The following is a 15,380-nucleotide window of genomic DNA, read 5'->3' as shown; positions in this document are numbered from 1 at the left end:
CTGCAGCCCACGCCGTCGCCGGCGACTCATGGCAGCCCAGCTCCAGGTCGAGCTGTTGTTCAGCATCTTAGCTGTGGAGGGCAGCGTCACTGGCCCTCATATGTGGGATCCGAACTGGGGCCCTCTGGCATCCCAAGCGAGTTCTTAACCATCGCGCCACTCGGCCGGCCCGTGTGGACGTTTTTTTACTTTCCTTGGCCGTATACATAGGAGTGACACTGTAGGGTCACATGGCGACTTACATTCCCACCAGCAGTGGCGGTCAGCCCCACTTTTTCATATCTTTGACAACACTTGTTATTTGTCCTTCAGAGTCTAGCCATCCTAGTGTGTGTGAAGTGGCATCTCATTGTGGTTTGGAATTGCATTTCCCTGAAGACTAAGAACATGTTTCATGTGCTTGCTGTCCATTTACATATTTTCTTTCGAGAAATCTTTTCAAATCCATAGCCACTTTTTAATTATATTATGTCTTCTTGTCGAGTTGTAAGAATTCTATATATTGTAGATAGTATCCCTTATCAGATATATGATTTGCAAATATGTCCTTCCATCCTGTCAGTTGTCTTTTTGCTTTTTTTATTATGTCCTTTGATGCAAAAATGTTTTTTATTTTAATGAGGTGCAGTTTATTTTTTTCTTTTGTTCATACTTTTGGTTGTCATATCTAAGAATTCATCACTAAATCCAAGGTCATGAATATTTTTCCCTGTTTTATTCTAACAGTTTTATAGTTTTACCACTTATGTTAAGTTCTTTGACCCATTTTGGGTTAATTTTTGTATGATTTGAGGAAGAGATCCAATATCATTCTTTGCATGTGCTATCCAGTTGTCCCGGTATCACATGTTGAAGATTATTTTTTCCCCATTGAATACTCTTGGCACCCTTGTGTTCCATTGATCTGTATGTCTCTACTCAAGCTCATACCCTATCTTGATTACTGTTCATTTTTAGTACGTTTTGAAATTGGGAAGTATAAGTTCTACAACTTTGTTCTACTTTTTCAAGGTTGTTTTAGTTATTTGGAGCCCCTTATAATTCCATATGAATTTTAGAATCAGCTTGCCAATGTCTACAAAGAAGCCAGCTGAGATTGTGGTAGGGATTGTGGTGATCTGTAGATGGCTTTAGGTAGCCTGGCCATCTTACAACAGTAAGTCTTCCAATTTGTTAACATGAGATGCTTTTCCATTTATTTAGATCTTTGTTTTTCTTTCAACAATCTTTTGTGGTTTTCAGAGCATATATTTTGTTCTTGAAGTTTATTTGTTAATGTTTTAGTCTTTTTGATGCTGTTGTAAATGGAGTTGTTTTCTGAATTCTGTTTTCAGATTGATCATTGCAAATGTATACAAATACAATTTGTTTTTCTGCATTGATCTTGCTGCTTGCAGCCTTGTTGAATTTTTATTAGTTCTAATAGTGTTTTGGTGGATTCCTTAGGATTCTTTTTATATGAGATTATCTGTGAGTAGAGATAGCCTTCCTTCCCAATTTGGATTCCTTTTACGTCTTTTTCTTGCATAAGGGCCCTGGCTAGAACCTTTAGTTCTAATGTTGAATAGAAGTGGCAAGAGCAGACATCCCTGATTTGGTCTTACTAGGACTGTGTTCAGTCTTTCATCATTATGTGTGGTGTTAGCTGTGTGCTTTTTGTAGACGTCCTTTATCAGGTTGATAAAGTTCCCTTCTCCTCCTAATTTGGTGAGTGCTGTTTTTATAATTATAGGATGTTGGATTTTGTCAAATGTCTCTTCTGTATCAGTTGAGATTATTGTGTAGTTTTGGTTTTTTATATATAGATACAGTATAGTGCATTAATTTATTTTTGGATAGTAAAACCAACCTTGCATTCCTGGGATAAATTCCACTTGGTCACGCATATAATTCTTCTTACATGTTGCTGCATTAAATTTGCTATTATTTTGTTGAGGATTTTTGTGTCTATATATTCATAAGAGATACTGGCCTACAGTTTTTGTTTTTTGTGATATCTTTTTTGTTTTGGGTATCAAATAATACTTGTTTTTGGTATCAGGTAATACTGGCCTTGTCAGATGAGTTGGGACCGTAATCCAGCCTCTTTTATTTTTGGAAGGGTTTGAGGAGTGGTGATGTTAATTCTTCTTTAAATATTTGATAGAATTCACTGGTGAAGCCATCTGAGTTTGGGCTTTTCTTTCTAAGTAGTGTTTTGATGCCCAACTCAATCTCTTCACTTGTCATAGGTCTAATCATATTGTCTCTTTTTTCATGAGTCAATTTTGGTACTTTGTGTCTTTTAGGAATTTGTCCATTTCATCTTAAGTTTTTAAATTTATTAGCCTATAATTGTTTCTAATTTTTTTCTTCTTTTTCTTGAAGTATATCCTTTAGAAGTTACATTAGTGAAAGTATTTTGGTAAATTCTTTGTTTATCTGTATATGTTTATTGTCCACAGTCTTAAAAGGCGTTTTTTTCTAGGTACAAAGGGGTTCTTTGTTCGTTTTTCTCCTAACATTTAACCATTTTATGTAACATAATCAGACTGGATGTTGCTGCTGAGATGTCTTCTATTAGTCTACCTGTCCTTTCTCAGGAGGTGACATTTTTTTCTCTATGGCTGCTTTTAAGGTCTTCTCTCTTATTTGACATTTCTCTTATTTGACATTTTAGTGCAGTGTGATTAGGTGTGGTGTACTATTTATTTATCCTGCTTGGTGTATGTTGTGCTTTCTGTCTTTGTGGATTTGTGTTTTTCTCTTTAGTATGTGCAAGGTCGGGCAATTAAGTTTGCAAACTCATCCTAGAAAAAGTACTGCATACCTCATTGCTGAATATCACTACAGTCACCTTCGAAGTACTCCCCTTGGGAATCTATGCACCAACGCCAGTGCCTAGTCCACCCTTCAAAACAATTTTGGAACTCTTTTTCCAAAGAGTTCTGGAATGGACATCAGAGCTGTCATCGTATTACTCTAGATGTCTTGAATGTCATCCAAATGTCTTCCTTTCAATATTTCCTTTATCTTTGGGTAAAGAAAGAAGTCACTGGGGGCCAGATCAGGTGAGTAGGGAGGGTGTTCCAATATAGTTGTTTACTGGCTAAAAACTCCCTCACAGACAGTGCCGTGTGAGCTGGTGGTGCAGTGTCGTGATGCAAGAGCCATGAATTGTTGGCAAAAAGTTCAGGTCATCGAACTTTTTCACGCAGCCTTTTCAGCATTTCCAAATAGTAAACTTGGTTAACTGTTTGTCCAGTTATTACAGCTTCATAATGAATAATCCCTCTGATATCAAAAAAGGTTAGCAACGTCATTGTAACAAGTTCGCGAACTTAATTGTCACACCTCATATATCATTGTCATTTATTTGGATGTTGTTTGAATTTGTTACTGTTAAAGATAATGTTGACATTCACAATTTTGTACTTCCTATATTTATTTTTGATAGATTCTGTCATATTGCCTTCCCCAAAAGATTTTGCCAGTTCATATTCCTTGTTGCAAAAATTGAGGGCCCTTGTTTCCTTCATGCCCTCAAAAACACTAGATATTGCTAGTATTCAAATTTTTAAGTTTCTAAGCTTTTGGTTTCATTAACCATTTGTATTGTAAAACATAGCACACAGCACAGAGCACAGAAAAAAATGGACAGTTCAATGATTTGTCACAAAGAGGTCCCTTGTGGAACTATCAGGTCCCGATATAGAACACTGGTGGCCGACCAGAACCCCTGTTGGTTTCATGTCTCGTTATTCCTTTCCTTTCTCTCTATGGTTAACTATTGTATTGACTTGTATCCTTACAGTCTAGATTGTTGTTTTTGTACTTTATATACGGAGTCATGTGTACAGCTCTCGTGTCTTTCCGTTAGCTGCATATGACACTTAGGAGAGGCACTCACGTTACTGCATGCATTTCCATATTTGCACCGCTTTATGGTAGATCCATTGAGTGGATCTACTACAGTGCATCCATTCTATTGTTGGTGGCCATTTGGGTTGTTCCCAGTTTGGGGCTGATAGGAATAAAGCTTCTGTGGACATTCTTACACAGATCTGTTGGTGTATATGTGCACGCATGTCTCTTGGATACATTCCTAGCAGTGGCATTTCTAGGCCAGTGGGATGAGCGGGTTGAGGTTTAGTAGACTCTGCAGAACAGGCCTCCTGTTTCCATTCCCTACCAACAGGCCAGGGGAGCTCCCGTTGCCCACAACCTGTGTATCACTTGGCTGTGGGCCTTTTTAACTTTAGCCATTCTGGTGAGTGTGCAGTGGTGGCTTGTTGTGGTAATGAGAGTAAGCACCTTTTCATAAGTTTATTGGCCATTTGTGTTTTCTTTTTTGTGATGTACCTATTTAAGTCTCTTGCCCAGTGTTTTGTAGGGTTGTCTGTCATTTTCTTATTGATTTGAAGGAATTCTTTATGTATTTGGATAGAAGCCCACTGTCAGATGTATGTGCTACAGAGAGCCTATAGCTTGCTGTTTTACCTCTTAATGGAGTCCTCCTAAGAAGGTAAGTTCATAATTTTAAGGTAGTTTGATTTGTATCATTTTTCCTTTCAAGTCTTTCTCTACCTTTTATTTTACTTAAAGACCTACAGATATTTTGGAAACCTTATTGTTTTGCCTCTCATATTTGGTGGGTAACCATCTGCAATTGATTTAGTATGGCATGATGTAGGGCTTTATTTTATTTTCATATGGAATTGTCCAAGAATCATAGGAATTGTCTTGATCGCGATAAAGAGTCATAAGTCTTGATACCAAGTGGAGCAAATCCTTCTACTTTCTTCTTCAAGAATGTCTCTCCTTTGATAAATGCCTTGGCTCTTCTTGACCTTTTGCTTGTCTACATAAACCTTAGAATCAACTTGTTCAGTTTCACAAAAAGCAGCAACAAAACTATTGGGATTTTGATTGGTTTGGCATTAAAATGATGCCTGAGTGGACATCGATACAATATTGAGCCTTCCACCATAGGCATTTGCTATTTTTTTAGGTGTTATTTAAGATCTGATAAAAACATTTTATGATTGTTTTTAGAGAGGTCTTTTATCTTATTAGATTTATTCTCAGATAATTGCTTAACTGCATATATTAAATATGTGATATTGAGATGAACACATCTTATTTTTTGTTAATGTGGTTAATTGTATAATTTGTATCTTTTTTTATATATTATGATATTTGGTTTGCTAATATTTTGCTTAGGGTTTTTTTTTTATATATATGTTTGTGAGTGATATAAGGTTTTTGTAATGTCTCTGGTAGGTCTTGGTATCAAGGGTATGCCCGTCATAAAATATTTGAAGAGTGTTTCCTCATTTTCTTTTCTCTGGAAGAGGTGAAGACATATTATTTCTTTCTTAAATATTGTGTAGAATCACAGGTGAACCCATCTGATCTCAGTTTCCTTTATTACTAGTAAGGTTGAGCATCTTTTCATATCTTTATTGGCTATTTTTTTCCTTTGGGCTATTTGTTTGGTCCATATCTTTTGAGTACTTTTCTTTTTCCATATTGATCTAGCACTTTATATATTCTTGATGTTGATGATCTCTTACATGTTTCAAACATTTTCTCCCATTCTTTCACAGGCCTTTTACATTTGAATTATGACTATGTTATATAAAAAAAGATTTTAGTTTTAAGGTACTCAAATCTTTCAGTCTTTTATGGCTTCCGGGTTTTGATTAGGACAAAGTAAATATTTTACACTTTTTTATATTTACCTCTTTAGTTTTTTTGGACTGAGCTTTGCGTATTTTGTGAAATATCTGATTTCTTACCTAGAGAAGAGCAGTCAGTAGGCCTGGAGTACACACACTTGGGGGCCTCCCCAGTCCTTCTTGTACGGTCCTGCCTTGTGGAAGGCAAAGGTTGGCTATTTTCTCAGGGTGGGTCCTCCTGGCTGAGTGACATGTAGGGGAGATATCACACAAATGTTGAGGCCAGTGATAACATGTAAGGCCCACTTCCTTTTTAGGAACTAGTTCATTTTTGTAAAAGTGAGAGCTATTCAATTAAAAAAAGTCAGCCGATATATGAAGCAGAAGGGGAGAAGTGCCCAGCGTCCTCCCCTTCTGACACGTATGTGAGCACACACACAGCCTTGTACGTGAGGCCCTGCAGACCACGCAGTGTGAGGTGACAGCCCTGGTGGGGTCATCCCAGGCCTGCAGGTACCCATCTGCCTGTGCTCGGAGACTGGCGTTAACGGCATTAGTTTCAGAGCCCAGATACCTGGCTGTGAATCCTGCCCTGTTGTCACCTGGCCGTGCAGAGTGGACAGGTTGTTCTGTGTCTATTTCCTCATCCGTAAGCCAGGACACTAGTAGTGCTTGCCTGTGGGGTCACTGTGGGGATGAAGTGACTTAACACACAGCTCAGTGACCCCTCTGTCTGCGGCGTCATTCTAGGAGGCTGCATGACATTCTGGTGTGGCATGTGACCTGAGGTACGTTCTGTTGCTCTGAGCAGGGCCCTGGGGGACAGCTGTGTGCCGCCATGTTGAGGTGTGGAGTGATGTTCGCTCAGTGCTGCACAGCAGCAGCCGAGGCATCTTACTGCTCCTTTCCTAAGGCGACTGCGGTTGCCTCACTGAAGACAGAGCCGAGTCCCAGGGCTTGGGGTTGGGCCCACAGTCTGCTTGCAGCGAGATCAGTGGGCAGGTTAGCCTCTGGACCTGCAGCTTCCTGACCTACTTCAGGCCCTGTGACAGGTCCCCGACCTCACCCATCCCCCTTTTACAGGTGCAGCAGTATCGGGTCGCCATGACTGCGAAGGACTGCTCCATCATGATCGCCCTGTCCCCCTGTCTGCAGGATGCAAGGTGAGGCGCTACTGCTGTGTCCTATGCCTTTGATCTGACAGGGTTTCCCCACCTTCAGAACCCCAGGCAGGATTCGTTTCATTAACATAGGCTGATCCCCAGGCTGCTTGATGTCATGCCGCTTACTTACTCACTCTTGCTCTCTAGATGCTTGTAATTGAGTAAAAAAGCCATTTATGGAGAATAGTTTTAAAAGATTGTCCTAGTAAATTGAAGATTACTTTCATTTGTAAGAAAATACCCTAGGGACTCAGAAGCACTTTGGACCCTGTGGTGCACACCCCTTTTTCTCCCAGCCCTAAGCTTCTGTCCGGGCGGGGGGCCTGAGAACTAGGTTCCTGTGGGCCTTCTCCTGCCCTCTGCCAGGCCTGATGTGCCGGCCTCCAGCCATTTCAAAGTCTTTCAAACAGCACCTGCCTGTTCTGCTTCCTGCTTGCAGCCTCTCTCCCTAGACACCGCTGTCATCCCTACTGCTTTTAGGAATTCGGGCTGAACCTGGTAATCTTAGTAATTAGATGGCATTCTCAGCACTGATCTGCAGGATGCAGAACCTCACACACAGTATTTGTGGAATGTTCTCCATCCTTCTGGCAGATGTTCCTGGGTCAAGATGACCTTGTCACTGGTTGCCAGTGAACTGTTTTTCTGATGTTTTTGAATGACACATTCCCAGGAATTCTGCTCCCTGGCAGGCACAGAATTGTCCATTTTCTGATAGGAGCCATGCAGGGACACTTATAGGGTATAACTAAAATACAAAAAAGATTGTTCTATTTCGTTGGAAACGCCTGTTATCCCTGAAGCAAAATCTGCTCGCTCGATTAAGCTAGTGTTGGATGAGAGGAAACCACACAGATGTCATCATCTGCCACCCTGCCTGAGGCCAGGACACAGTCAGGCTACGGAAACATAAGGAGCTAGCTGGGGCCCTGGGGCCCTGAGACCCTCAGTAGAAACTGACACGTTGGGAGAGGGGCGGGAACACGTGTCCAAAACGTTCTGAGCCACATGGGCACCTGTCTCTGCCCCAGGGTGGCAAAGCATTTAGGTGTCAGGGCCACACCCTGGGCTCACGGCGGGGCTGTGGTCGACAAATGGTCAGATTTGTGGTAGGGGCGGCCCACCAGCCTCTGTGTGGGTTCACATCATCTTGTTGGGTGCTGTTCTCAAGTGAGAGATTGAGGTGTCCTTTAAAATGTGTAGCCCTGTCGAGGGCTGGAGACGTGGACAGTCCCAAGCCCAGCTTCAGGGAGCTCAGGGTTTAGGCCCAGAGAGGAGACTCCAAAGCAAATGTGCTCTCTGTGGTTCAGGAGGGAGTAGCTAAGAGCCCATCAATAAGGCCCAGACTCGTTCTTCCTGTCAGCTGGATTTTGGAGCAAGAATGTAGCTAGAGTCTAGGCCTCGATGAGCTTCATCAGAGGCAGGACAATGTTTTGCAGCCTTCTCTTCCCAGGCAGGGACTTTGGAAATTGGTGTGTTGTTCGTTTGATTTTTTTTTTAAATGATTTCTTACTACTAAATAGTAGTGAGCATGAGAAAACCAGGACTCCGGACTCGTTCCTGCAGCCACACTGCACTCGTCTAATGCCTGCAACCAGTCGCCTGGGTTGCAGACTGCACACCGAGCACACACAGCTCAGTGAGCTGCAGCACTCTTAGCACAAAATTCAGAATTAGTCTGCAAGTGCTTTTAAATACAAGTAGTTGTTCATGTTTTGTTCTAAGCATATGACTATTCTGATGTTTAGAGAAACCACTAAACTAAGCCCTAAGGAACAAAATATAAAACACTGCAGATACGATTTGAGAATAAAGTACGAAACCAGCTCTGTCTCCATGTGAGAAAGTAGAGGAGCACGGGTCTCACAGACATGGGGAGTCGTAGACAGGAGTCTGTCTCGGCACTTTGTCCATTTGGCTGTGAATGGCCAGACCTACTCTGTGCTTTTCCTTAGGTTCTGTAATGCTCAGCCCATGATAAAATCACCTCTTTAGCATTCACGTACATCACTGGGCTGTAGAGAATAGTGATCGCATATTGTGCATAATTGCTTTCTCACCTTTCGGCACTTTAAGCCCCTCTCATCAGGTGGGGTGGCAGGTGTCACCACAGAATCTCCGAGCATTACATAGACAAGGGTGTGTGGACACTCTCTGTAAGTGGCGATGACAGCACCTGGGGGTCTGAAATTGCTTTTCTACTTCCAGCTCCGATCAAAGGCCCATCGTTCCATCGTCGAGGTCCAGGTTTGCCTTCTCCGTGTCTGTGCTGGACCTTGACCTTAAGCCCTACGAGAGCATCCCTCATCAGTACAAACTGGATAGCAAGATAGTCAACTACTACTCAAAGACTGTGCACACCACCGATGCCGCCAGGGCGCCGACCAGGTTCAAGGAAAGCGAAGACTGCACATTGGTTCTCCATAAGGTCTAGGTTTTCCCTGTGGTGACTTTGAAACTTGAACATGGAATGTGAAGGGTGAATGATAGAGCTATTTTCTCTTGTGTTGGGTGAGTTTTGTTGTGAATGTTTTCACTTTTTAACCACTGTTCAGGTGGGACTGCATCTGGGAGACACAGAATGGAAGAGCACGAGGAACATCTCCCGGGACAAGGAATGTCACGTGAGCCCTGTGGGGGGCGGCTCTCCCTCCCTCCCAGGGCTCATGTCCACTCTCTAATGCAAAAAGCCTTATCATAAGACCTGAGCGTTGGATCTCCTACCACCATGCTCCTAGCATGGAAAACTTGAATCGTCACATACATGTTAGTTTGGACTTTTAAGAAAACATGGATACTACTGGAACTTTCCCGGCTGAGTTACTTGGTCACTTTTTTAATGAAGCCACACATCAGCACAGGCTTGGTGGTTCCCTGCTACAGAGCGATGGGTGTTGGTGAAGATGTCACTTCTGAGCAGTGTGACTCAGTTCCCTGGAGAGGTGCCAAGCCCCCCATTCTGCACAGGCTCAGCAGGGATGGCCGGACTCAGGTCAGGGGTGAACACCACTCGTTCGAGCGTTGACTTCCATTCTTTTGTTCTGTTTTTTTGCTGAATGATTTTATCTCTAACTTTAGGGGAGACTAGGCATTCTTTCCCACCCAAAATTGCTGCTTGGAAGCTGGCAGCAGCTGTGACACTGAGCTGCTGGGCTCAGGGCAGGTGTCACGGCAGCTGTGTTCCTTCTAGTTCTGTGTTCCTGGCATTCTGGGGTGTTTGGGGAACCTCAGCCAGTTCTGCCAGAGCCAGACTGTTACTTGCCTCCCTGTACCTGTTGCTCCCCTGGTCTCACTGAGACGTGTGGTGTTTGCAGCCTTGAGTGGTGCTGGGCCACCTCCTGTCAGGGCTGCCCCAGGCCTGGCCTCTGCACGACGCGCGACTCCTGGCTGGCACCGCGGGGTCACCAAAGGTGTGCCTGGCTGCTATGAAAACTGCTGGGGATCTTGGCTTCAGTTTTTTTATTCTATGGTAGGTTGTACAGATTGGTTATTTATATCATCATTTTGAGGGATTAATGAAGGCTTATTGTAACATATTATTAGTGAAACCATGGAATTATATGAAAATGCTACATGAAAAATGAAACTATTTTGCTGATTGTACATTTCTGTGGGGAATTTTGCGATAACTTGAGAATTACACTTGTTTGAATCAAGCCAGCTCTTCTAGAATTTATTCTTCACTTGTGCCCTAACATTTACTTCTTACGTCTATACCCGGGGGGTCAAAAAGCTACTGAAATGACACACACCTCGTCTATATGAATGTGTTGAGGTCTGGGGGCTTTGGAGGCTCCACCTACAGGGACGCGTGGAGCTGTGTTCTTGTGGGCAAGTCACAGACTGAAGCATGGGGAGGGATGTGTTGGTTTGGCTGGAGGGTGTTTCTTGAGGCTGGTCTCGGGTGGGTCTGGCCCAGCACTGCCATGTACAGAGGCCCCTGGGTCCCTGTGCGCGGAGCTCTGGTACCCCGGCCCCTCGAGAAGGCGGGCTGGGCAGCACTCTGGGGCTGTCCTGGCTGGACAGTTTGAAATCTGGGGGAAGAGGCGCTAGTTGGGTGCCCCTGCCAGGCAGTCTGGGTGTAGCCCTGTGCTGTGCTCACCACAGCCTCTCCCCAGCCTCTGGTGTTCATTCCACAGACGCAGTGTTATCAGCAGTGATAACATTTCCAGTGGGTGCCTGAGGTCAGTGCAGCACTGAGGACTAACCCCGTTTCTCCTGTACAGAGGCCGGGGTCCGAGTCCCATGCGATGGGCAGTGCAGTCTTCCCTTTCACTGCAATTTTTTAAGCTCCTGTTACACTTTTTTTGTGTGATCACAAAGGGTGAACAGCAGAGGACGTCCTGAGAGGCGCTGTGAATGCCTCCAACGTGCTGCTTTCTTTCTGGTGGTTTCTGCAGGCTGTGAGGCAGGGGTGCATCTCCCGGGGATCTGATGAGTGTCCATGAAACGAGGCTCCAAGAGCCCCAGGTGGTGGGCGGCCGCCTCCGACCTCAGACTGGGAGTTGGGTGGGGCTGGGGGCACACACCCACTCCTGGACATGCGCAAATGTTAACTTTCTTCTTAAAAAATACATTCCACATCACTTACTTTGCATTTAAATAGCTGTATTTATTTTTCATGTCCTGACAGTTTAGATATAATGTGCCAACTGCTCAGACAACATGTTCTAAAGGTATGGCTTCTAAGTGGAAAATGGCAAATGTTGAATCAATGAATCAATGAAAGCCCACACCTGCTGCAGGCCTGACTCCTGAGCTCACGGTGGGGACTGGCCGCCATACTCCGTGCAGAGCACTTTAATCAGGCTTTCTAGAGCGGCCTCAATGCCCAGCACGCCCAGCAGGGCTCGGAAGCTGACAGCAGCCATTTCTACGACTCCCTTCTTGTCCAGCTCCAGGGCTGTAAAGAAAACAAACTGGCTTAGAGACATCCCTGGGTTTCCTCTGCCCTCCCCGACTGGCTGCCCCGAGGGGACTGTGTGGGGACCGGAAGGGCAGCACTCACCTGTGGGCCAGAGGCAGACAGGCCACCCCCGTGCATCCCGCCTAGGAGGGCCTTGGGGCCGTAATGCCCCCACATGTGCTCTTTGAGCGATCAGTGATAAAAATACTTTAAAAACTAATATAAAATGTACAATAATGAGATTTCAACTTCTGATTATTGCCCTGTAAGACCAGATGACATAAGTAGGTGTGTCTGTCTGTCGGGCACATGTCACTGGAACACCTACGGGGCGGGGCGGGGGGGGGGCTTACCTTGATGTGGCACTTTGGTGAGAAGATCCAGCTTCGGCAGAACCTTCCCTTCTTCATCTGTCTGTATCCTCCAAATGATCACTATTTCAAACCTGAAAGAGTTACGATCCATGACTAAGTGCCTTAGACACTGCGGAAGGAGGAGGACGTCACCCACGGATGAGAGGACAAATGGTACATTAGACATCGCAAAGAGGAAAACAAACGAAGCAACAGGAGATACTCTCTTGTACCCACCAGTGTCAGTGTGACTGCACATGTGAAGTACGGTCGTAGAGCAACAGGAACTTAAAATGATACTAATTGATAAACTACTTCGAAAACAACTCGGCAGTGACAGCTGAATATACCCTGTGACTCATGGACTGCGTTTCTAGGTATGTGCCCCAAGAGAAGCTGTGCCCTTGTGTGCTGGGGACATGAACAGGAAGGGTCGAAACAGTGGCACAGGACAAGTAGTCCAAGTGCTCATGCCCTGAAGAACGCAGAAATACACACATTCACCCAGTGGAGTCTAAGCACTGAAAATGAATGAGCTACAGCTCTATGTACCAGAGGGGACGTGTGCAAACTGATTTATTATGACAAGCCAAGCCCCAGAAGCCTACTAAGCCACGGCACCATTTTCAGGCACTCGTGTGCCGTCACCACGCCCACCACACGAGGTACTCTCTCCATGCGCAGGCAGCCGAAAGACCCAGACGAGTGCTTGTGCTCACTGCCTCCGAGCTTCTCTGAAATAAGTTGATCAAATCGCTCCCTCTTCCTGGACTCCCTCCCAGGTCCCTTTAGGATGCCTACAGTGAGACCAGCACTGGCTGTGCAGACAGTTACTGTCCCCATGTTCCCCTGCTCCCTCCCTCAGCGAGGCCCCCCTCCTGCTTTCCTGCCATTGGCTGCATATCTGTTATGACATCACAGACATTTCTCAAGATGTCACTTAGGTAATTTACTTTCGTCCTCTATTCATAATCAGGAAACAACTGTCTGATTGCTGGGGAGAGACTTGGCTGGCAGGGACAGCCCCAGGTCCCCCAGGGCACCTGCACTCACCTGGGCTGGCTGGTGCTCTGGATCTGCATGGAGCTGGCAGAGGCCCCCTCCGAGAGGTGCACAGCCTCTGGGTACTTCTCCTGCAGGGAGAAAAAATGGTTACAGAGGAAGTGACTGAGAAGAAGCAAGGAACCTTCCTGAGGTGTCTCTCACATTCTCTGAAGTCTCAGTTTCGACGTGCCAGTCACTTGTCCAGCACATGGCATTGTGGCGCCCTGGCCTCATATGCTCACTGGTGCTGCTGTTCTAGAGCTTTCCATCGCCACATGGCCTCCAAGCCACTGCACTAACTCCCCAGTGTTGACATGTTACAGAACAACTTCCTTCTGATCTCACCAGCTTATCCACCCAAGTCCTACAGCCTATGGCCATCCTGCCTCCCCAGTCCCCTCCAACCTGAGGCCGCCCCTGGTCTGTCCTCAAGGCCCGTTGTTCTGTGGAGTGTCCCTGTGACCAGAGTCCAGCTGACTCACAAAGGTGAGACTGGCCCTGATGACTGAGGTGAGCTACTGTCTGCGGGTTTCTCACTGTAAAGTAGCTGCTTTTCTCTAGAGCATTGGCATTGAGCTTCAAGTCTTTCAGACTGAGTCCTGTGGGCTGTCCCCCCACAGCGGACGCCCCCAGCCTGTCCATCCTCACTCTCACCACCGAATGTCACTGGCCTGCACGCCAGTAACGGCGTGCACTCTCCCGTCGAACTGTCCGTGTCCCCCAGCGTGGTGCCAGGCTGTTCTGGGTAACGAGATTGGGGAGCATGTTCTGCAAAAAGGCAGCTTCATGATGAGCTGCACCATTTTTGAGTCAAATGCATTCTGTCCGAAAGAGGGAAATGCAGTGGAATTTCACAAATCTCTAGGCAGGGCTGGCTTTCGCCATGCAGGATAATCATTCTGGAACTGTCTGCTGCTGGCTACCATTCACAGCAGGCCTAGGGAGTCTTTAGGATGTCAGAACCAACACCTGAGTTTAGACTTGGACTTCAGGTCATTAGAACAACAGCAAAGCCTTGTGGGAATCTGAACAGAACGTTCACAGTAGGTAGAGGAGTGAGTGGCCCCATCTTCTCGGTTCTTGGAAAAATGTCTGTCCTTGTGAGCCCAGATCTCAGGGCTGGGTGATAGGAGAGACACCATTAAACTAAGCTCCACAGTTAGATTTCAAGTTCCTAGGATCAGTTTTTGAGACACATTGCTTTCCTTGTTGTCACAGCCCTGATGCAGAAATAGCACCTGGGCTGATGCTGAACTCAGATGCAGGCCCGTGTGTGGCAAACCCAAACCCAGCCACTGGCCACTCCAGGCCCCATAGAAGGACATGAGGCCCCCTCTAGAAGCCAGTCAGAGAACCTCCCAAGACGGGGCCCAGGGCAGAGCCTGTGGGCTTCAGAGGATGGGCCTCCCTGAGGCCACAGGTCTTCATTCAGTGGACTGAACTAGCTCCATCAAATGAGGACTCATGGGGACAAAAGGGGTCACAGTTTTCAAAGGGTTAGCCCACATTTCAGTAAGCTTGTTCCAAGCATGCGAGTCCAGTGCTCCCAGACCCGTGTGTGAAAGATGCCAACGGAGCAAGAACGTATCCAAACCCCAAGCTGTTCTGTCCAAATGCTGGGGTGGCCTGGCTTAAGCATACAGACGTCTCATTTCGCTGCAACAGTTTTTATTTGAAAATGTATACCTTAGGGTTTTAAATGGAAAGTGCTGGCTGATTTTTAAACCTCAAGCTCTTCTAAATTAGTAACAACTGTGTAAGGAATGTAGAGAACACTCGGGAATGTGGCCTGGGCTGGCTCCAGTGTGGGGCCCAAGGGCGGCACAAAAGCCACAGGCTCAGCCTCCAAGCTCCCTCACAGCTTCTCCAGGCCTCATGAGCAAGAGGAGGACTTATAGATTAGAAGCTTTCATTAAAATGTAAATTGTACTCCCTTCAGTTTTTCTTTCTTTAAAAAAAAAAACCAACAAAACAACTCCACAAGTAGAAATGCTGACATTAGGAAGAGGTCAGGCATTCGGTGTTTCTAGAGAGCTTTGGGGGGATGTGTGGAGTTTCCTTGTATACAAATTAACAGTATTGCCCCATTTGTCCAGCTTTGTTCACTTCCCTGGTGACCTCACATATGTTCAGAGCACAACCGCAGACAGGAAGAAAGCTGACGAACACCCTAGGGAGACAACAGAGCCTAGCCACGGCCACTGCTTAGAAATACGGAGTGGGTCTCATCAACGGAAGGGTGGAACAGGTGGTG

General features: G+C 45.5%; 2 protein-coding genes across 4 annotated transcripts in view; one reads left to right on the top strand and one right to left on the bottom strand.

Moving 5' to 3' along the window:
* LOC109375243 (inositol-pentakisphosphate 2-kinase) overlaps positions 1-10,479 on the top strand; it is a 112,253-nt gene extending 101,774 nt beyond the window's left edge. For all 3 annotated transcript variants that reach the window (XM_019630520.1, XM_019630519.1, XM_019630522.1), the window contains 2 exons: positions 6,744-6,823; positions 9,032-10,479. In XM_019630520.1, coding sequence (XP_019486065.1) covers positions 6,744-6,823; positions 9,032-9,257 — 306 coding nt within the window. In that variant the 3' untranslated portion in view covers positions 9,258-10,479. The remainder of the gene's footprint in view (positions 1-6,743; positions 6,824-9,031) is intronic.
* Positions 10,480-11,410: 931 nt separating this feature from the next.
* Positions 11,411-15,380, bottom strand: part of CENPP (centromere protein P) — a 268,335-nt gene continuing 264,365 nt past the window's right edge. Inside the window, exons 6-8 of the mRNA XM_019630516.1 lie at positions 13,136-13,215; positions 12,083-12,174; positions 11,411-11,726 (exon numbers count right to left, since the gene is read on the bottom strand). Coding sequence (XP_019486061.1) covers positions 11,584-11,726; positions 12,083-12,174; positions 13,136-13,215 — 315 coding nt within the window. The 3' untranslated portion in view covers positions 11,411-11,583. The remainder of the gene's footprint in view (positions 11,727-12,082; positions 12,175-13,135; positions 13,216-15,380) is intronic.

Source organism: Hipposideros armiger, unplaced genomic scaffold (assembly GCF_001890085.2).
Source record: "Hipposideros armiger isolate ML-2016 unplaced genomic scaffold, ASM189008v1 scaffold_919, whole genome shotgun sequence".
In the NCBI taxonomy this organism is placed as follows: Eukaryota; Metazoa; Chordata; class Mammalia; order Chiroptera; family Hipposideridae; genus Hipposideros; species Hipposideros armiger.
Note: the sequence above shows the minus strand (reverse complement) of the source record. Positions and strands in the feature narration are given on the sequence as shown.